The sequence below is a fragment of the Odocoileus virginianus genome, chromosome 14 (genome assembly GCF_023699985.2).
Source record: "Odocoileus virginianus isolate 20LAN1187 ecotype Illinois chromosome 14, Ovbor_1.2, whole genome shotgun sequence".
Classification (NCBI taxonomy): domain Eukaryota; kingdom Metazoa; phylum Chordata; class Mammalia; order Artiodactyla; family Cervidae; genus Odocoileus; species Odocoileus virginianus.
In genome coordinates, this window is record NC_069687.1 from 12,430,447 (window position 1) to 12,453,563 (window position 23,117).

Here is a 23,117-nt window from a genome sequence, read left to right on the forward strand (position 1 = left end):
ATGGGCTGACTCCCCCCAGAGAAGCCCCTCTGACAGGGAGACCCTCTCCTAAAAAAGCCCGTGGGTCTTCCCCTCTAGTCCCACCGCAGCCCTTCATGTGTGTGAGCGTCACCCTCACTGAGAAAAACTCTTCTCCAGGCGAGTGTTGGACTGTTTTTTTTTTTTTTGGGGGGGGGGGTGTTGGACTATTAGCTAATACTCTGAAGAAAAAAAAAAGGTCCATTGAATTAGCCCATAACATGCTCCTAGTTAGCGCCTGTGTCTTTACCTGTTGTATGATTTTGCCAAGGCATGAACTTGATCTTGCCCATTAAGCTGCTCCCCAGATGAGGGAGTAAATAAAACTAACCACCCTCATGGGGATCGTCTACCTGCTATGCATGTGCCATCTAAGGGGACATCTCTGTGCCATAGGACTTAAGCGGATTTGGGGGTTCCAAAGAGCTTTGTCCAAACCCTAAAACATCAGGGGTACAGCGTGTAATCAAGATGGAGGCTCCTGTATATCGAGATGTAAGTGACAGTTTGGGGGTGCCAGGAAGGCCTTCCTGGGAGATGCACAGTTTGAGCTGGTCTTAGACGGGTGGGTGGAAAGTCAGGCGGTTGAGGACTGGGCGACAGGAACTGGGGGAGAGAGGAGAGATGCAATGGCAGTGTCTGCCTGGAGACCCGGGTGGCGGCAGGTGTGGAACGGTGACCTCCACGCCTAAGGCTCTGGAGTTTTCTGTGAGCTTCGGGACACACTGAGGGACGGTTTTGTGAACCTGAGCACTGGAATGTTTCTGTCCTCTTCAGTGCTCTCGGCCAGCCTGTGGACGGTTAGTGCTTCCCCATTTCACCACATCGAGGTCAAACCCGCAGGCAGTGGGCTTTGACTTGATTCTGTGGTAGTAGAGGATGGGTAGGCTTAAAACTCAACATTCAGAAAACTAAGATCATGGCATCTGGTCCCATCACTTCATTGCAGATAGATGGGGAAACAATGGGAACAGTGAGAGACTATTTTGGGGGGCTCCAAAATCGCTGCAGATGGTGACTGCAGCCATGAAATTAAAAGACATCTGCTCCTTGGAAGAAAAGCTATGACCGACCTAGACAGCATATTAAAAAGCAGGGACATTACTTTGCCAACAAAGGTCCATCTAGTCAAAGGTATGGTTTTTCCAGTAGTCATATATGGATGTTAGAGTTGGACGATAAAGAAAGCTGAGTGCCAAAAAATTGATGCTTTTGAACTGTGGTGTTGGAGAAGACTCTTGAGAGTCCCTTGGACTGCAAGGAGATCCAACCAGTCCATCCTAAAGGAAATCAGTCCTGGGTGTTCACTGGAAGGACTGATGTTGAAGCTGAAACTCTAATACTTTGGCCACCTGATGGGAAGAACTGATTCATTTGAAAAGACCCTGATGCTGGGAAAGATTGAAGGTGGGAGGAGAAGGGGACGACAGAGGATGAGATGGTTGGATGGCATCACCGACTCAATGGACATGAGTTTGAGTAGGCTCCGGGAGGTGGTGATGGACAGGGAGGCCTGGCGCTCTGCAGTCATGGGGTTGCAGAGTCAGACACGGCTGAGCAGCTGGACTGAACTGAGAGGACGGGATCCACTCGTCCTGGAGTGATGGCTGTGGTTGCAGGGAGACGAGTGCGGTGTGATAGCAAGATTCCAGGTGGGGGGATAGGCTCGGTCCCCATCATGGACCAACATGCAAGTCAGGGGGTCTTGGAGGACAGGGATGAAGGTCTAAGGGGCACTGGGCTGTGCCTTATTCTCTGGTGTTTTTACCAAGTGTCTGGGATAATAGATACTCATTTTGTTAAATGAATGAATGAGTAGATGAAGAAATGGAAGAAATTCCCCAATTTTGCTAATTGAAGACTATCTTTGTTTACTTTAGAATGGGGGAGAGTTGGCCCTCCATTGGAGTCATCATCTAACTGGATCTTCATGAAGGAATCTTCATGGTTAATGTTGGGGAGTTAGGGGTGACCGGAGAAGGGAGGGATCACTTCCTTGCCTGGGAGCGCTGCCAGCGTGGGAGATCCTTATAATATTAACAGTTTTGGCCCCTTGAACACAAAGAAATGGGTTTCAGGAGAAGCAATGGGTCCACGGAGAAGCAAGTTGTGGTTCCGCCTTGGGTCCTGGGCTGCTAGGCTTTTGCCACCTGGGTTTTTGACATCCTTCTGTGATGCCTGACCCCGGGGGTTCCACCCACACTGGGCCTGGCTCTTCAGGGATGGTCCCTGCATCTCACCTGTCCTGTGCCTGTTACTTGAAGTCAGAAGGATAGGTTTTCTCATGGGATCATTACGGAACCTCAAGGTTTAGTATCCTCTTCTGTTTACATTCCCACAGTCACAGATCTGATTGTGTCTCCTGATAAGAATGGTTGGGGGATGCCCATCTTTCCTGGAAAGTTTCTCAGGTAGAGTTAGGGAGTCCTGGAGCGAATATTTGCTTAGGGATTGGGAACCTGCTGGGAGCAGACAGAGGCAGACTGCTGATCTTTTTGGTAGCTTCCGAGCGAGCTTTCAGTGCCTTTTATCACAGGAGCAGAGGAGATTTGACTGTTAATCATCTTAGTAACCGCAGCTCGGAAGGAGCCCACAGTTCAACTGTTAAGAAAGGTGGGAGAAGAGACTAATCTCTTGCCCACAGGGGATGCGATAAGGAAGGCAGGGTGTGGAGCTGTGAGCCAGTGGGACGGGGCGTGGGAACCCAGGGGACTTAGGGGTCAGGATGACAAGAAGAGGACAGAGCCCCGGACAAGCCCCAGGCATCTTGGTCTCCCCACTGTGGAGACCAGCCGCATCACCAGGGGCCCCTAAGGCAGCCGTCCTCACCCTTTTTGGCACCAGGCGCCGGTTTCGTGGAAGACACTCTCCACGGACCAGGGGGCAGTTTTGGGATGATTCAAGCACGTTATGTTAATTATGCACTTTGTTTCTTTATTATTACAACGCTCCCCCTCAGATCACCAGGCATTAGGTCCTAGAGGCTGGGGACCCTTGCCCTAAGGGGAAAGTGCCTAGGGATTAACTGTGTATGCATATGTGTGTGTGTATTTCTATAGTTGTATGTGTATATCTATAGTTCAGTAGCCAGACTTAAGCTGTGCATAACATCTGGACCTATATCTTAGATAACATCTGGAAATATTAAGATATTTCTTGGACAACTTTGGACTATTTTAGATTGATTTCCAAATTAAGAATGGGAAAAGTAATTTTTAAAGGTTTGGGAAATTCCTAAAGGTGTCAGCCCATCTTGGTGGTGATGGTTTGGTTGGAGTTTGATGAGAATATCCAAGGTGAGGGCTTCCCCAGTAGCTCAGATGGTAAAGAATCCATCTATAATGCGGGAGACCTGGGTTCCATCCCTGGGTGGGGAAGATTCCCTGGAGGAGGGCGTGGCACCCCACTTTAGTATTCTTGCCTGGAGAATCCCCATGGACAGAGGAGCCTGGTGGGCTACAGTCAGGGGTCGCCGAGAGTCGGACACAACTGAGCCACTACGCACAGCACGTCTGAGGTGAAATTTTGTGGGTAACGACCTGCCTACCTCCCTTCTTCCCCGCCTCCTTCCCTGAGGTTCTTTGTTGTCCTTAAGAAACTTTATGTACTTCCGTAATTACAGCTAGGATAATATCAGGAGGAGTGAGTTGTGTTTTTTTCAGGAGGTGGATGGATGGATGGATGATGGAAAAGTTTAGAAGCCTGCCAGCCTCTTTCTGAGGCCTTTCCCCGTGATTCTGCCCCTGCTCCCTTCCGGCCAAGAAAGTGTGCGTGGAGCACGGCTCCTGGTTTTCCCGGGCTCTTGTGGAGGTTAGGCAGAAGAGCTCTTGCAGCGCAGGGCAATTGGTTCTGAATCATAGGTTTGCTCTGTGTAGCTGGACTGTGGTACTTTAAAAAAAAAAGCTTCTTTTTTCAAGTGAGCCTTAGACTTAGTCTACTTTGAAATGTTCCAGAACCTGTTTTTTAAAGTGTATTCATTTATGTTGGCTGTGCTGGGTCTTCATCGTGCACAGGGGCTACTTTCTAGTCGTGGTGCACAGGCTTCTCACTGCAGCAGCTTCTCTTGTGCAGCGCACGGGCTCCAGGCCTGCGGGCTCCAGAGCTGTGGTTCCCAGGCTTTGAGCGCAGGCTCAGTGTTTGGGGCACAGGAGTTGAGTTGCTCCTCGGCATGTGAGATCTTCTCAGACTTCCCAGGGAAGTCCTGGAAACCATTAAAAAGAAAAAAATGGTTAGGAGTAAATTATATTTATAGAAGAAGCTTAATTCTAATTTTGAAATACATGATGCAAGAAATGAGGAACTGTGGGCTCTGCTGGAGAGGAATCGAGAGATGGCAGGGACCGGTGGTGAATGCCGGAACCAGAAGGTTCCTCCTCGTCCCCTCAGTCTCCAAGAGCCCACAGACACGTGATGAGTTTTGTGTCTGCTCGATTTCACTGTAAATGTTAACGCCACACACATCAGTTCAGTTCAGTCACTCAGTTGTGTTCAACTGTCTGTGACCCCATGGACTGCAGCATGCCAGGCCTCCCTGTCCATCACCAGCTCCCAGAGTTAACTCAAACTCATGTCCATTGAGTCGGAGACGCCATCCAACCCTCTTATCCTCTGTCATCCCCTTCTCCTCCCGCCTTCAATCTTTCCCAGCATCAGGGTCTTTTCAAATGAGTCATTTCTTCGCATCAGGTGGCCAGAGTACTGGAGTCTCAGCTTCAGCATCAGTCCTTCCAATGACTGTTCAGGACTGATTTCCTTTAGGATGGATGGGTTGGATCATGCCATGTACATCACAGAATTCAAAGCCGGAGGGCCCTGTGATCAGGTCAGGTCTGTATTTGCCATCATCACTTTTAGCCTTGTAATTACATTACAAGCAGGGAGTGAAGTTAAGCAATCTGTAAAATTTCTTGCATGGCTGACCTTTTGACTTAGATGCTGAGACCATTGTCTGGGTCTTAAGTCTTGGTGGCTCCCTGTGGGGTGACCTCAGCCTTGGAGCTGTCACGGTGCCATTAGAGGGCACTGAAGTACAGAGGAACGAGCTTGCCCCACATCCTCCAAACAGCAAGGAGGCATCGACTTCCCAGCCTTGTTCTGCCTATAAAGAAGGACTGACTTCTGCCCTTTTCCTGGCCTGGTTGTTCTAGGGGAGGTCACAGGCAGGGAGATGGCAGCCACCCCCACTGCTGAGTGAAGGAGGCGCTGGCTGCCCTGCCTTGATGGAGCTCCTGATTGGAAATATTTTTATGTATTAAATGGAAAGTTCTACAAGCTTGTCTTTCAGATGCTCCTTGGGCAGGTGTGTTCATTCAGGATTCCTTGGCCATCTGGGAAACTTGCGAGGAGCAAAAGCTTTGTAGGGAAGTTTGGTTTTGAGTATGATCTTTTTTGTTCAGTTGCTAAGTCATGTCCTACATTTTATAATTGCCTGCCACTGTTTCAAAATGCGCTTTGGATTTGTAGTCTTCTTTGATTTACTTTCATGTTTGTTGGAAATATAGTTTCACCTGGTATTTATAATTCTATCTAAAAGAAACCACTAGAAAAATTGTAGCCCATTTGTAAATCCTGAGTGGTCGGATCATAATAGCTTTTCTTTCCAACTGATGCTTACTGAAGGCTAAGAAAAACAAATTCGTATTTTTTTAAACAAAGACTGTGTTTTGCTTCTTCCAGCTATTTCTATGGAATAGCATTTGTCTCTTACTTTTTGAAATTGTGCCTTTACTTCAAGTCTGTGTTGAGTTATCAGTACTCATCAGGTTTGCTGTTTCCCAAACCTTGTTTTTCTCTCTACAAAACTATTGAGGAATATACAGAATATTTTATAGTTGTAGTTTTTAAAAAGTGTCTCCTAGCCCTTTCGTGCAGGTGGAAGTTGGCATGGGTGTTACATATCTCTTGACTCTTTTCAAATTTAATATATTAATAGTTGGTCCTAGTCACTGTCTGGTGCTGGACTCATGCCCAGAGGGCAGTTTGATTCACTGTATCCATTCTTTGAAGTGGAGACACCATGAAGTTGTCATTGGACATTTCTTTAGGAGAGGGGAACCTGTGTTCTGTAATATGTACTAAGAGACTGTCCGTTAAACAGTACAGCAGCTTGATGTCACAATGCAAGTGGCATTACTTACTAATGGTGGTACTGAAGGTCTCTCTAATCTCAAGAAAGAGACATAATGTACTGAGTGCACTGGCTAAAGAGCAATGGAATGTCCTGGCCTGTGCTCCTGAAGAACCTGGCCTGAGATGGAGGCTGCCACAGGCTGTGGTTTGTGGGTGTGGACGGCTCATGTGCTGTGTGCTTGCCACGCTGGGGTATAAGGTGCCTGGCAGCTCACATCCCGTTATCATCCCCACTGAGCAGGCAGGAAGCCGCAGCTCAGGAAGGCTCTGGCTCAGGGGACTAGAAACGAGGGGAGGGTGGGCGAGCTTGCAGGCAGACTGGGAGGCTGCCCTGACAGACAGACGGATCTAGTAGGAATGACTGAGATCCCAGGTGACGGGCAGAGTGTGGTGTCGACAAGAGGTGCAGAAGTGAACTGTGGTAACAAGGAGAACGTGTGTCTTCGTCCTGAGCACCTGCTGTGAGACTGCATGTCCAGACCCCACTCCACCCTCCACCGTGGGCGTGTGCATGCGTGCACATCCACAGCCCCCCACTCCCACTCATTCTGCAAGGATCTCTACACCCCCCACCCCCACTCATTCTGCAAGGGTCTCTACACCCCCCACCCCCACTCATTCTGCAAGGGTCTCTACACCCCCCATCCCCACTTAGTTCTACAAGGGTCTACACACATACACACCCCTACTCATTCTACAAGGGTCTTTACAGAGGACCACCAGGGATTTATTCAGGCTCCCAGCCCATTTTCTTTACAAGCACTGCTAGCTTGCTAAGCTCTGTGCAGAAAGGTCCCTGCCCTCAGTCAGGCCAGAAGGTTGCTGGCGTGGAGCGGAGGAGGACCCGTCCAGTTGTCCCTGGACAGTGGGCTCTGGCCCTCGCTCTGTCACCGGGTGCAGGTGACAAAGGGCGAGGGACCAGTTTTGTAGTCACGAACCTCAAATTAACGCCACTTTTATTTAGGTTTTTTTAAATGAAATATCGTTGGCATGCAGCGTTAGGTTAGCGTCAGGTGTGCTCTGTAGTGGCCTGACATTTGCACACATCGTGAAATGATCACCGTGATAAATTTAGCACCCAGCTGTCTCCGTACAGAGCTGATTGCAGTATTACCAACGCTGTGCGTTACACCCCCCACCCTGAGGTGCTTTTACTTTTGCAGTTTACCTGCAGATTTAAGTGACTGGTCCTCTTCCAGGGTGCCTTCTAGACCACTGCTCTGGCCACGCGGCCCCAGTCGGTTCTTTACTCCAACATCGTTTGAATCTGTGTGTTTAGTTACCATGGTTACTAATTACCAAGTCTGAGGACTACCATTAGTAGTTTTACAACACAGGAAATACATGAACAAGTGCCTTCAGGTATTTAAATAATATCTTTTCGTGAAAGTTTCTAGCTAAAGACATCACTGATTGCGTTCTGTTGGCTGGTTCTCCCTTCTCCATCAGAAAGAGACAAATGTGTCTTTGATGTTGTCCAAATGTTTTGTTTGGTACTGTGTGCAGTTTCTCAAGTGCAGAAGCCAGTGAACTGCTCAGTTCCAGTTGTGACCTTAACACACTGGGTTGCCTTGTTTTACTTTCACTCTTTTTCTTCAGTGTGGCGGATTTCAACTGTCGAGAACTTTTATGTATTTTTGTTCATGAAATATTCAGCTTTCACAACAGCTTAGTTTATGGAATAAATTATCCTCAAGGACCAGGGCAGAGGCCTTTAAGTGTTTTGTTTTCTTGAGTTTTATTTATATGTTTCGACTCTTAGAAGAGACAGGAAAACATGAACTCAGTAGTTAAAAACTAGAATTGTCTGAGTCGTGAAGCTTGGAGCCTATGTTAAGTTAAAGTGCTCCTCTGCGTCTTGATGACTCTGATCCCACACAAAACCCAGGCAGTGTGGGTGGCTCAGCAATGTGTGAACTGGGGTGAGACTTAACTGAATTGCTATTGCATGTAACATGTGTACATAAGCAGATTTGCACTTATTAAAGTAAGAGCTGATTATTCTTAATCATGATGGGAAGGCTGATGGAGGTGTAATAATTCTCAACAAGTTAATGTCTGGTTGCCGCCACTTTTTTTCCTCCTTGGTTTCTTGCGTCTTACAGAGTTTTGATAAGAGAACTGTCTTTAATGGATAGCCCTTCACACAGAACAAGGCCAGCATGGTTTTGATGGCATGTGTGTCTGTGTTTCATTGTAGGTGCTGGACTGGATCGAGAACCACGGAGAAGCATTTCTGAGCAAACACACAGGTGTAGGGAAATCGCTCCATCGGGCCAGGGCTTTGCAGAAACGTCATGAGGATTTTGAAGAAGTAGCACAGGTAAGACCTTACTGTTTTCTCCCATAATATCTGTGCAGTTGGTTTTCAATTACGGTTTTAATCCCATCTCTGATGACTTAACTTAGCGAGGCGTGTTGGAGATGATGCTTAGATTTCAGAGTGAAGCTGTCTCTGTCTGGGCACAGATGACTTAGACAGTGGATCCTATGGTAATATGTGATGGTCTGGAAACAGGAACATGTCTCAGGTGTTTTTGCCATATTTCTTGTACTGGTCTCTGTTGACTAGTTTGTAAATTGGGGAATAGCAGTCCTTGAATGTCTATAATGATGGGCCAACATTTCTTTCCCCTCTTCTCTTTCTTTTAAATGCTTGTGCTTCAGAAATAGGAGGCAGGGGGTGGTTCATTCACAGCCTAGGAGTTTGAATGTCGACTATGATCCTCTCCAGCTGTGTGACTTTGGAAAAGTCTCTTAACCGTTCTGAGACTGACTCCTTGACCTGAGGAGTAGGCATGGTGGGGGCTGCTGGAAGGAAAGGGAGGTCGAGTGTGTGTGATGCTACCATGGCTGGTATATCTGGGCCAGGTCTTTCCTGCAGCTCACTGTTGCTTGGTCAACGTGCCTCTCCTGTTGCTTTCTGTTTTGAAAGAAAGAGGAGTGAAAGAAGAAGGGATCATCTTCCCGTGATCTGTGTACGAAGCTCTAGGAGCTGGGGTAAAAGTTGTTTTCAGAAGGAGTTGTAGGGTGACTCCATCCTGAGACACCTGATAAACCTGAGGAGTACCGAAGGCAAAGTCTCAACCACCAGAGAGAGATGACGGCGTCCCATCCCCAAGAGAGACCCGAAGCTGACTTCTCACCGGTAACTGCAGATGCTGGAAGACGGCGGGATGGAGTCCCCAGGGAGAGGAACGCTGAACCTGGAATCCCACACGCAGTGGATGTCAGTTTGACAGTGAGGCTGAAATAGACCACGACTTGAAAGAGGTCACCAGTCATGTATAGAAGACCTGCAGTGCACGGCTCAGTCAGTCACGGGAGCCCCCCTCCTAACACAGACTCCACCAGCGCAGGGACTCGGTGGCGCTCACGCCTCTGTCACTGGCATGTGGAGCAAGGCTGGTGTGGTGCAGCCAAGCGTCCAGCAGTGTTTGTTGAATGAATGAATTAAATGAATATGAAAGAAGTATGAAAAGGAAGAGGGGGTTTCCCAGCTGGCACAGTGGGTAGGAATCTGCTTGCCAATGCAGGCGATATGGGTTCTATCCCAGGGTCAGGATCCCCTGGAGAAGGGGATGCTGCTCCAGTATTCTTGCCTGGAGAATCCCATGCACAGAGGAGCTTGGCAGGCCACAGTCCATGGGGTCATAAAGAGTTGGACATGACTGATCACTTGAGAAGAAAGGACCGAGATTGACAGTGAGCATATCAATTGGTAAATGTGCTTGTAAATCAAAGGATTGACCATTTAGGCAAAAGACGACAGACTTAGGGGGAGGTTAAAAACACGATGGGAGAGACTTCCCTCTACTAAGGGGACGATAGAGGACGAGATGGTTGGATGGCATCACTGACTCAATGGACATGAGTTTGAGCAGACTCCAGGAGATGGTGATGGACAGGGAGGCCTGGCGTGCTGCAGTCCATGGGGTCACAAAGAGTCGGACACGACTGAGCGACTGAATAACAACAACAGAGACTTTCCTGGTGCCAGTTGTTGAGAACCTGCCTTCCAATGCAAGGGACGCAAGTTTGATCTTTTGTTGGGGAAGTAAGATCCCACATGCTGCAGGGCATCACAGCTACTGAGCCTGCGTGCTGCAGTGAAGACCTGTTGCAGCCAGTAAATGCATATATCAAACCAAACCAAAGCAAAAACCCCCACGGAGTAAGATGGAGCAAAGCCCTAGAGCCCTTGAACACAGAAGGTGGAGCGCTATCCTGAGGGGTATGGCAGGAGGTAGTGTATCTTAGACTTGTAAACTCTGGTGTGTGTGGTAGCATTGTTGAATGACCACTAAAGACAGGATAGAAAGCACCACTTTCCATAAGTATAAAGAAAAAAGAACTGCAGAAAACCAGGTAAATAAAATCTCAGGAAAATGGATCTAGTGGAAGTGAAAGAAAGAACAATAAAAATCATGTAAGAAATCCAAAATAAGGTGTAGCGTGCATGCGTGTATGTGCTAAGTCGCTTCAGTCATGTCCTTTTCTTTACAACTCTGTGGACTGTAGCCTGTCAGACTCCTTTCTGCCATTCTCCAGGCAAGAATACTGGAGTGAGTTGCCACGCCCCCCTCCAGGAGATCTTCCCAACCTCAGGACTTAACCCACGTCTCCTATATCTCCTGCATTGGTAGGCAGATTCTTTACCACTAGTGCCACCAGGGAAGCCCAAGATGTAGCAATTTGTCCCTAAATAGCAGTAATCACACTGAATGCAAAATAGATTATACTTGTTAAAAGAGTCTCTGTATATTAAAAAATATATATATATACAGGAAGTTTGAAAGTATTTTGCTGTTTGCTGAGTCATGTCTGGCTCTTTGCCACCCTATGGACTGCAGCACGCCACGAAAGTATATGAAGTGTTAGAAAAAGATCCACAAGGCAAATCCAGAAAAACCAGTGGAAATTGGTGTAGAAATGTTGATATTAAGCAAATAGACTTGAAAGCATAAAAACACTAGAAATAAAAAGAGCCTTCAATTATAAAAGGAAGAGTATCTATATACATCTGATGATTTCATCTCAAAATCTGTAACCCTGAATAAGTAGGAGTAAACCTCAGCTATGTGTGTCCGTGGGTTTTACATCGCAGAGGGTGCACTTGTGTGCTGGGTTCATCAGAGAACTGATGTGAGAGGTAGTCATGGGATAAGACAGCAAATTGTGCTTCAATCCTGTTCAGTGAAAATGCCTCTTAAAAGTTACCTCCTTGCCAGTCTTCATGTGTAAAGTTAAAGTGACAACCCAGCCTTCATCTTTCTTGATCTTAGAAGCAGGTTGGGAAAGGCTGTGTGTTCAGCAGCCTTCCTGCCCCTGGGGTGGGTCTGTGGACTTCTCTTTTCCAGGTTACATGTGAGCTTACTTCTTATGGATGCTGGTAAATATTTTGCCTTGCTCTTATAGCCGAAGAAATATGGGAAATGCACTCTAATCTCCCCTTGACATTTCCATCAGATAAGCTCCTGCCACAGCCATGTGGTTTGAGGATGGATTTGAGATTCGGATCCTCTGAGCAGAGACACCAGGCACCAAAGACCCTAAGAGGCGGGACAGCAGTCACCTGCCCCAAGTAGTTTATTCACCCAGGACCGTGGGCTCGCCTGGCCGGCCCCTGTCTCGCGCCTTCCCGAGCGCACCCCAGCGTTGTCTGCCGAGTACCCGTCTGCGGCCAGCATCCGTGGACCCCCCCCTTCCAATTCCTGTGGTTCCTTTCACTCTTAATTAGGGAGCTCCCTTCTGTGGCTACCTTTGAAGCCCTTTTCATGGTGAACTTACTTCCTCAGATCTAAGATGACCATCAACTCTCGTCAACACTGGTGTCCAGGGCAGCGAGGGTGGGACGCTTTCTTTGTGGGAGACATTGGTGCCTTTGGGTCTCCAGGGGAGCCAAGGGTCAAAGCAGCAGCACCCCGGGCAGAGGGCTGCCTTCACACGAGCTCCAGGAAAGGCAGGGCCTTGTCCGCCATCCCCCGATTTTCATGTCTTTCGTATCATCCTCGGCACCTTGTCCCTGGGATTCTAGGAGCTTTTCGCTTTAATTGGAAATCCTTAAGCTCAGATCTGAACTGTGCATGAAAACAAAGACAAACCCCTTAAGTGTAAACAGCTTTTGCTCACTTTACAGACATCTGCCCTTGTTTCCCTCTGTCTGGTTTTCACCTGATCACTGGTCGTGTGCCAGGCATTCTGCCAGGCGGGCCACGGACAGACACCCGCCTCTCCTCTCGGGGGCCTCTCTTCTTCGCAGACCCGCCTGGGTGGGAGCAGCCTCTGCTCTCCACCTGAACTTGGCCACCTGTGCGCCCTCCCACCCCAGTGCCAGGACCCAGCCACTCGCCTCTGGCCTCTTCCCCCAGCACCTCCAGCTTCTCTTTCTCTTCACTCTTTTCCTTCTGGGATGAAATATTTATCACCCTCCCCTCACTTGTCGGCTTCCCTGGTAGCTCAGATGGTAAAGGATCCGCCTGCAATGCAGGAGACCCAGGTTCAATCCCTGAGTTGGGACAATCCCCTGGAGAAGGAAATGGCAACCCACTCCAGTATCCTTGCCTGGAAAACCCCACGGACAGAGGAGCCTGGTGGGCTACAGTCTATGGGGGTGCAAAGAGTCAGACAAGACTGAGTGACTAACATATAGATATGGCCCCTCTCGAAGACTGTCCCTTGATTCTGCTCCATTTTTTAGAGACTGGCTGGTTTTGAAGGACTGTTGGGTGACTTTCCTCGGCCTCCTCATTGCCGTATGGCAGGCCGACTAGCTTTCTGCATCTCTAGCTGATAAAACTGTGACCCGGGGCCTGCAGGGACGTGCCGTGGCCCAGGGTGGACATTCAGCACTCTGTCATAATTGACCGTAACCTGGACCAGCCACTTAGGTAAATTCCCTCCGCTCACCTTCGAGTGAAAATCTCCGATCCTTTCTGTGTCCACTAACACGTGTCCAGCTTGTGTGTGCAGCCTCAGCCCCGAGGGCTCACTGACTGTGTGCGGGCCCGCCCCCCGTGTACCTGCAGAGACCACGTGTCACTGCCCCCTTCGGGCTGGTTCTGAAGAGCGTGTTCTGCTCAGAGCACACGGGATGGGTGGGGCGGCGGGGGGCACCCTGTAGACTCCAGACAGTAAGAACAGATTCGGTATAGTACAGTGGGGACGTTCACAGGCCTGAAGAAATAGGGTGGCTGCCTTTTCTCTAGCCCCACACCTTGCCTGATAAAGATCCTTTGAGGGGGCTGGGAGGACAGATTTGAAATCAGGAGAGCCCCAGGCTGCACGGTGGCTCCAGATGGAGGCTGGTTTGATTAAGACCATGTGCAGCAGGTTGGGGCTCGGCAAGCAGTGGTCCGGGTATCAAGCCAGGTCGCGCTCTGTGTTTGTAGCTTCATTCATGGAAAGCTGTCTGGCCCTTCCCAGAGGAGACAGTGACATCAGCCTTGCTCTCCTGCAGGGAGGGCCGAGGCCCCGAGTGACTGCCTTCCCCCGCTTTCCCTCTCCGCCTTCTCATCTCTGAAGGCTTTCTGTCAAAACAAAGTGTAACGCGCATCCTCTGTCCGAGGCAAATCTAAGGTTATGCTTCAGATTTATGCGGTTCTTTTGGACAGAATGGCCTTAGGAGGCGCTTCCAAAGTAGAAGCAGAAGCATCTTTGTTGCTTAATGAAGAGCCTTTTCTCATTTTTCTGAAATGTGCTCATAAGATAAACAGATTCTTGGTTTAGGGAGGAGAAATTTCTTTTTCCGAGTTAAGTTTAAGGCGCGTTAGTGTGCATCTTGGGGTTTTGTTTTTGAAAGGTCCTTTGTAAAATGAGTTCTAAATTGTCTTTAATTTCAAGATGTTGAACTGGCACTGTATTAAACGAATTTTTCTTCAAATTAACTTCTTCAAAACTTGACGTGGTGAAGGAACAAGACAGAGATTCAGAAAGGAAGTGTCGAAAGTCTTATGGTTGAATTCACTTAAAAGGTACTAAATATAGACTGCTCTATAGAACAGTTCTGGCGCTTGGCGCGGGAGGAACCTGGAAAGCGCTTCATGTTTACTTGGTGGCAGCGAGTCCTGCAGCTGGTGTGACCGCTGCAGGCCCTTGACTGCACCACCGGGGCCCCGTCTTGGGCTGGTTCAGACACCGGACCATTTCTGCAGTCTGGCAGAGCCAAGAACCTCCTGACTGATCTGAAGACCCATTCCTTCTTTATGTTGTACAGTGATTATGAGTAGAATGGCTCCATGCTAATTAATTTTTGGAGTGTGGAAGATACAACCATGCTGCCTGTTCACACTGGAGTTTTTAAAAAGATACTAACAGTGCTTTCCACATGAAGCTTTTTACAAGTGACTCTGGGAAAACAAGGTGCTGTTTGACACCTTCTTTTATCTTCTAAAGAAACATCCAAGTCAATGTTCCTTTTTAGATTTACAAAGCTGTGCAGTCCCTATCAAACTACCAATGATATTTTTCACAGAACTGGAACAAAAAATTTCACAGTTTGTATGGAAACACAAAAGACCCAAAATAGCCAAAGCAATTTTGACAAAGAAAAACTGGCCTGGAGGAATCAAGCTTCCTGACTTCGGACTATACTACAAAGCTGCAGTCATCAAGACAGTGTGGTACTGGCACAGAAGCAGAAATAGAGACCAATGGAACAAGCTGGAAAGCCCAAAGATTAGACTTACACACCTATGGGCACCTTACCTTTGACAGAAGAGGCAAGAATATGCAATGAAGATGGAGAAGAGACAGCCTTGTCAATAAATGGCCCTGGGAAAACCAGACAGCTCCATGTAAAATAATGAAACTAGAACACTTCCTAACGTCATATGCAAAAATAAACTCAAAATTGATTAGAGACTTAAGTGTAAGGTCAGAAACTATAAAGCTCTTAGAGGAAAACAGGCAGGAGACTCTGACATACATCATAGCAAGATCCTCTATGACCCACCTCCTAGAGTAATGGAAATAAAAATTAATGAGACCTAATTAAACTTAAAAGCTTTTGCACAGCAAAGGAAACAGTAAACAAGATTAAAAGACATCCCTCAGAGTGGGAGAAAATAATTGCAAATGAAACAACTGACAAAGGATTAATCTCTACAGGTTTTAAACTCGCAGGAAAGTTGGAAATACAGCCCAGAGAACTTGCTTCCGTCCAACCATTGTCTTTTTCCTACCAAAAAGGACGTTATCTTGTACAACTGGAATTGCACCATGAGAATCAGGAAATTGACGCTGACACATGACTATCTTCTAACACTCAGACCCCGCAGTGTCCATGTCTAACGGATCCCATATAGAGTCACCGGACACATTTGGTGTCCTTACGCCTGGAGCTGCTCTCCATCCTTCCTTAACTTCTGTGTCCCGATTTTTTGGAGAAGGCCCCTCATGTTGGGTTTGTCTGATGTCTCCTCGCGGTTATATTCTGGTTACACGTCGTCAGCAGGTGTATCCTGGAAGCCCTTCCGGGTCCTCCTCATACCCTCCTGTCAAGCGGTACGCAGTTTAATCTTTGCTGTAACTTCTGGTGTCCACTCTGATCCCTGGCTTAAGGTGGTGTCTGCCAGATGGCTCTGTTGTGAGTCAGCCCTTCCCTCTTTGTAATCACTGAGCACTTGGTGAGGATATACTGTGAAATGCTGTAACAAACATGCTGTCCGTTAAATGCTGTAACAAACATGCTGTCCGTTGTCCGCTTTTGCTTCTTGCTGTCGGTGGGGACTCCTGGTTTCCTAGTGACTGGGTGGAGGACCCTCCGTCACCCTCACTGTCCCTCTGATGCTCAGTTGCCCCTCACATGGCCAGCGTGTGCCTTCACAAACTGGCTTCTCCGCCCTGTCCTCTCCACATCATCCTTGGGCTTTTCCTCGCTTTGGGGCTCATCTTGTACTGGAATCAGCCATGTCTCCACAGACCCCCGGTTCCCTGCAGAGCAGAATGGTCCTCAGAACTAGAGATCCGGGTTCCACCCTGCTTATTGCCATTGCTCCATTGCTGTTCTCAGGTCCTCTCAGTAGATGGGGGGAGGGGGGGGGCGGTACGTGAGTGCCCATGGAAAACCGTGTCCACACGTGGACCCCCCCCAATTCCAGTCCAGTCCTGCCCCTGGGCTGACTCAAGTGTTCTCCTTTTGCATATTTGTAACTCCATTGTCCAAAATGAGGAACCCAGCTCTCAGTACCTTTATTAGTCTGTTGGCTTAGTAGGTCAATACCCTGGAGGTCCTCAGTCTCCATCTGGCAGGCTGCCCACTGCCCAGGCGCCCTGTGCCCCACTGGGCTAGGTCTCCCCACACCCCGGGCCCACACCCGTCTCACCCGTGAGACCCGATCCTGCTCAGCTGTGGGACTGAAGTGCTGGGGGAGGAGAAGGTTGACGGGCTCAGTCGGTGTCTCAGGAACTGCACGCTTCCTCTGGGCCTTGTCGGGGGCCCGGATGTTGTTCGTTCCTGTCTGAGGTCCCCGGCCTGGCTCACTGCTCCCTGCCCCCATCAGTACCCTCTCGCTGGCATTTCCCCTGAACAGCGTCAGGTCTCTCACAGCCCTGTTGATTTGAGGAACTGCTTTGCAGCCTGATTTATCAAAAATAAAAACAGAGTAATTTTCAGAGTATTTTAGACACCCTTTTGCACTCAACCTCAGTTCTTTAAAACTCCGGCTACTTTATAGCCATCGCAGTTACTACTTCTTTTCTCTTAAAACAGTATATCCCTGAAGTAAGGGGAAAAAAAAAAATAAGCACAGAATTGCTGATAAGCAGAAACATGTGAAAAGAGACAGCAATTGTGTGTGTTTGCAGCGTAACCTTTTCACTTGCTGTTGGGAATTATCCTAAAGCGGTACATCAATACCGAAAGACACAAAACTGGAACTCTGCACCCTGTCATAAAACCAGGAGAAAAAGTGAAGCAGGCATTTGTGGCTGCGAGCTCCCTTCTGGCGGTAGCAAAAAGCCAAAAGCCCTTTTGTGAGTCACAGGACAGCCAGCGGCTGCCTACAAATAACCCCATCACGGCCCCAGACGGAAGGGCTTTGCCGTGAGGGTCAGAGTTTAACTCAGTTAAGAATGGCAAAGGCTGCTGATGGTGGTGTTCTGAACTCCTGAAATCATCTCTCCCGTCCTACTGACGTGCAGGAAGGAACAGTGCTTGCCGACTCCGTTCCCATGTATCATGGCTCCCAGCCAGGCCAACTTGTCTGGTACTCACCTCCTGTGTCTCTGAACGTTCTTTCTCGCAGAACACATACACCAATGCAGATAAGCTACTCGAGGCGGCCGAGCAGCTGGCCCAGACCGGGGAATGTGACCCGGAAGAGATCTATCAGGCTGCCCACCAGCTCGAGGACCGGATACAGGATTTCGTGCGACGCGTCGAGCAGCGGAAGATCCTCCTGGACATGTCGGTGTCCTTTCACACCCATGTGAAAGAGGTAAGCTTCCAGGGGACAAAGACGGAGCCCTGCCCGGAAGGGCCTTGGGGCTCCATGGGCGGAACGAGGGTGGTTGTGATGTCAGGCAGTGGACCAGAGGTGGCCTGTGAGGACGGGTCGCCCGTGGGTGGTGGTGACGGGGACCCAGCTGGCCTTGCTGGCCTGCCTTTGTCACACGGGCACACGCACGCCATCTCCCGGGGAGGCGCCTGCCAGGAGCAGACCTGTGAGGGTGGGGCTGGCCTGGGGAGCTGCGGGTCAGGAGGAGAGCAGGGAAAACAGGGGCTGGAGGAGACCCTCGGAGAGAGCAGGGCACGTCCATTTTAGCAGAAGCGGATGACCTACACTTTGGGGTCAGGGCCGTGGGGCTTCCTTTCTGCCTGTGAGCCTGTCATGTGGTTGAAGGCATGGCTACTTTCTGATTTTATCAGACTGTGTGGCTGCCCTCAGATACTCGTAGGAGTGCATTTTATATAATGCTGAATTTATTAACAGTGCAGTCATCGGTAAGCTCTCCTGGTAAACTTGTCTTGGGATAAGAGATAATGTGTAATTTGGTAAGTGGAAAGTAGGTTGGTATTAATTATATCTTGCATGTGTGTTATTCTTAGTGAAAACCGTAGTCCAGTATAAAATTAAAAAAAAATAAAATCATAGTTTGAGATAGTAGGATTTTTAATAAAAGCTAAAGTTTTCAGTAAGACTGCGAATTTAAAATGTCACCTTTACTGCGTCTTATTTCTAAGGGGATAAATTCTCCATTTCACAGCTCTTTACAAACTGGAAATGGGGGCCCTTTTAGGTAAATTGAGGTTGAGTCCAGAAAGGCTATAGTAACAGGCTAGGAAGAAAGATCTGGAAGACACGGGACTGTGGAAGACACTTGCAAACGGGTAGGCCTGGCTTGCCTTATTTAAAGACACTCAGGAACTTGTGAATTTGTTTAAAAGAAAAGAACTTCTCTGCACGTCTGGGATCTTGGGCAGTCAGTCCTCAACCAGGCCAGCCGTAGCTCGAATGTTTGACTCCAGGAAAACCATATTCACTTTCAACTCTGAAATTTTGTGAGCCCCGGAGATCTAGTGTGCAATACTCGCTCGTGTCCAGCTCTTCACAACCCTCTGCACCGTGGCCCCCCAGGCTCCTCTGTCCATGAGACCCTCCCGACAGGAATACTGGAGTAGGTTGCCATGCCCTCCTCCAGGGGAGGCTAGTATAGGGAGCGTATGTAGTGAATGGCTGGGACCCTGAGCAGCCCTTTCTGGGAAGGGGCTGGTGCCCTTTGGATCCTAGACTCTTTGTCAGCATAGAAAACTGACAGGAGCAGCTTCTTTTTCTGGTTTAGTAATGCCACCACTGAAAAAGACTTTTTCTAGTGTTTGTAAAGACACTGTTTTTCTCCAAGGAGACACGTTAAGCAGACATTGATTAACAGCGGTTTCTGACTACGGCTGCAGGTTCGCCAGTTCCTCCTCACTCCTCTTTGAGTCAGGCCACTACCACTAACTAGTCTCCCTGCCCCTGCCAGCTCCCAGCCCCGCTGCAGCCCTGCCGCCAGGAACGCACATGTCGTGACTCAGATCACCTTGCTTGTCCCATCAGTGATTCTCTGTGTATCTGGAGCACCAGCCTGAATCACCGCCGCATCCTCACGGTCTGGTCCATGCGGTTGGATGCACTCCTTTTCTACTCTTCAGCAGTGGTTAGCTGTCGTGTGTCGTGTGTGGTCACCCCCGCCCCACACTCTAGAACTTTCTCTCCGCGCACCTGTTACAGCACCTGTTTTGGGAGAGCTGTGGGTTCCTCTGTCTTTTCCATCAGTATTATTATAGGATGCTAGCTGCTCTTTCTCTCTTGCATTTTCTCCACCCTGAGAGAGAGAAGGATGATGCGCGTGAAAAAGCAGGTTGTGTCTTTGCTCTTTAGGCTGTGACAGACAGAAAGCAGAGCCAGCTGGACCTTCCTGAGGGAGGCGCGGTGGGCGGGGGGCTGCTGTTCCTCACCCAGGCTGCAGGGGCCGCTGTGGGCCTGGATGGGCCCCTGGGCAGCAGGCACAGGCTGAGCTAAGGGAAGGGCAGCAGGCCTGGAGTCTGCAGGGCACACGGGGGCCGGTGGTGGGATGCCTGTGTCCCAGGCCTCAGGTTAGGCGTATTCTCAGCAGGATTCATGAAGATTTAACTTGCATTAGGACAAAAAAAAAAGGCACTTTCCATGAAGTGCTATTTACGCCTTTGATCACCTTTTCCACTTTTTGTTACGGTTCTCGCGGAAGAGGCACTAAAGGAAGCCGGAAGGAAAGCCTTTTACAAAAGCCGTTCTCCAGAGACTTAAGTTTGGGTTCACTGGATTTTGTAACATCAGCAGCATTTTTAAGGAAAAATTTTACAGTGAAAGTGTTCCAGTTAGCCAACTATAGAATCTGTTGTCACTAGGCCTGGACATTTACTGAAAAGTGAAAATATATTTTGTTCTCTTGACTTACACTGTAGGAACTTGTAGTATATGTGAAGTTTGTAGACTGAGGAGAACTTACACGTGTTCAAAAAGTGAAGTGGTTCCCCTTCACAATTCGAGACATTTCCATGCATTCATTCTTTCCTTTGTATATGAAAGACCATCGCAGTATCAGAGAAACTGGTGTGTGTGTTCACTGTGATTTGGTTCCTTGTAAATGTGTGCCCCCAAAGTGACCTGGACCAGGGGAGGGTTGGGTGACAGTGGGGGGAGGGGTGCGCAGCAGGACACACGTGTACCCAGAGGGCAGGCCTTTAGGGAAGCTGGTCACCCACGGGCGTGGAAGGTGCTGTGATTCTTCCCCTCCATCCATGTGCTTAGACTACATTTTTTTTTCCATTTATTTTTATTAGTTGAAGGCTAATTACTTTACATCATTACAGTAGTTTTTGTCATACATTGAAATGAATTAGCCATGGATTTACATGTATTCCCCATCCCGGTCCCCCCTCCCACCTCCCTCTCCACCCCATCCCTCTGGGTCTTCCCAGTGCACCAGGCCCGAGCACTTGTCTCATGCACCCAACCTGCGCTGGTGATCTGTTTCACCCTAGATAATATACATGTTTCAATGCTGTTCTCTTGAAACATCCCACCCTCGCCTTCTCCCAGAGTCCACAAGTCTGTTCTATACATCTGAGTCTCTTTTTCTGTTTTGCATATTGGGTTATCGTTACCATCTTTCTAAAGTCCATATATATGTGTTAGTATACTGTAATGGTCTTTATCTTTCTGGCTTACTTCGCTCTGTATAATGGGCTCCAGTTTCATCCATCTCATTAGAACTGATTCAAATGAATTCTTTTTAATGGCTGAGTAATATTCCATGGTGTATATGTACCACAGCTTCCTCATCCATTCGTCTGCTGATGGGCATCTGGGTTGCTTCCATGTCCTGACTATGATAAACAGTGCTGCGATGAACATTGGGGTGCAGGTGTCTCTTTCAGATCTGGTTTCCTTGGTGTGTATGCCCAGAAGTGGGATTGCTGGGTCATATGGCAGTTCTATTTCCAGCTTTTTAAGAAATCTCCACACTGTTTTCCATAGTGGCTGTACTAGTTTGCATTCCCACCAACAGTGTAAGAGGGTTCCCTTTTCTCCACACCCTCTGCAGCATTTATTGCTTGTAGACTTTTGGATAGCAGCCATCCTGACTGGCGTATAATGGTACCTCATTGTGGTTTTGATTTGCATTTCTCTGATAATGAGTGATGTTGAGCATCTTTTCATGTGTTTGTTAGCCATCTGTATGTCTTCCTTGGAGAGTGTTGGCCACAGCAATCAGGGCAGAAAAAGAAGTAAAAGGAATCCAGATAGGAAAAGAAGAAGTGAAACTCTCTCTGTTTGCAGATGACATGATCCTCTACATAGAAAACCCTAAAGACTCTACCAGAAAATTACTAGAGCTAATCAATGAATACAGTAAAGTTGCAGGATATAAAATTAACACACAGAAATCTCTTGCATTCCTATACACTAACAATGAGAAAACAGAAAGCGAAATTAAGGAAACAATACCATTCACCATTGCAACAAAAAGAATAAAATACTTAGGAGTATATCTACCTAAAGAAGCTTAGACTACATTTTTAGCCCCCATCATTTTGTCGGTAGATTTTTTTTTTTTTTCCTGACCAGCCCAAGAATCTTCCTCTGTCTCCTTTCTCTCTGCTGCACAAAGGCCCTCCGACCCGCCAGGGTACTTGGCGGGTTTTATGTAGGAGGGAATGGTTTCTTCAGTCATTGTGTTTTGAAAAGTTATTGAAAGATGACTTCATTTAGAACAAATTTCATTGTTTGCTTTAAAACAAAATTAAAAGTGAGAGAAAGGCCAGGAGGAGGAAATCATGCTAATTAAATGTGTGTTTGCATCAAGTCACTAAATATTTTAACATATCGGATGAATGAAAACTTGCTAGAGATTTAAGTTATCAGAGTGAATATTTCTCAAGCAGCTCATATGGCTTAAAAATCACACAGAGTGAGATAGAAAAAGCGAGTTGCCATTTTCGTTTAGGCAAATACAGGAAGCTTTTAAGATGTTAACAGTCAGAGGTTCCCCTGACACGGACATTCACCTTCCTCACGCCCAGATGTTTGGCTGTGCTTTTATTTCTCACTTGATCCAGAGCATAGCCCCCTCCATTTTGTAGTCAATCTTTGGCTCTCTGCAGAGCAAGTAATTCAGAGCTGGTCTCATTAACAGCCAACTTGGAGAAGGTGCCAGTGCACAGTGATATCTGCTCAGTGTTGGGTCAGGAATTTCTCTGAGCGAAGGTTGGTGGTTGTAAGTCTTGCTGCAGACTGAGCACTTAGGCTCAGCATGGAGACCTCAACCTCCACTCTCTTATACCTGGAGGACAGAACCTAGGTGCTTGTTCCCAGGAAGAAGGAAAAGAGGAAACACAGCGGACCCGAGAACAACATGGGTTTGAACTCCGCAGGTCTACACACGCGTGGATGTTTTTCAGCTACACGATCTGCAGATGCTGAACTGCAGATGTGGAGGGACCCTGGATGCAGAGGGCTGACTGTAGGTCCTCCATGGATTTCTGAGTGTGCAGAGGGTCGGTGTCCCTACCCCTGTGTTGTTCAAGGGTCAGCTGCCTTTTCACATGGATGGCAAGTGTCTTATACCTTGAGGTTGAATGCAGAGGTGGCTGAGAGAGATGGTCAGCTCCAGTCTCACCCTTGAACCCAGACTGGGAGGTGTCCTGGGACTCTTTCCTTGTTTTTTTTTTTCTCTGAAAGTATTCATGAAATTATTTAATCTCTCACAACACTTGAAGACTGTTCATCTGTCCTTTTTTTTAAAATGATTTTGAAGTAGTATTTAAAAGGAATGCTAATTTTAAGAGAGATTTTGTCTTCTACCTGTTAATCTCTTTCTTCCCTTCAGTTTTTGTTGCATTTTATTCACATCAGTTCTGATTATGATTCTCCCATTGGAGACCTTTGTTACCTGTCCTCCTTTCCTTTTGGATGCATTTTCCACTGTTTATTCCTTCATCCATT

General features: G+C 47.9%; 1 protein-coding gene across 4 annotated transcripts in view; it reads left to right on the plus strand.

The window, feature by feature from the left end:
• The window catches only part of TRIO (trio Rho guanine nucleotide exchange factor), a 355,050-nt gene that overhangs the window by 172,609 nt on the left and 159,324 nt on the right, over positions 1-23,117 (plus strand). For all 4 annotated transcript variants that reach the window (XM_070476498.1, XM_070476500.1, XM_070476499.1 and 1 more), the window contains exons 10-11: positions 8,348-8,470; positions 17,394-17,585. In XM_070476498.1, coding sequence (XP_070332599.1) covers positions 8,348-8,470; positions 17,394-17,585 — 315 coding nt within the window. The remainder of the gene's footprint in view (positions 1-8,347; positions 8,471-17,393; positions 17,586-23,117) is intronic.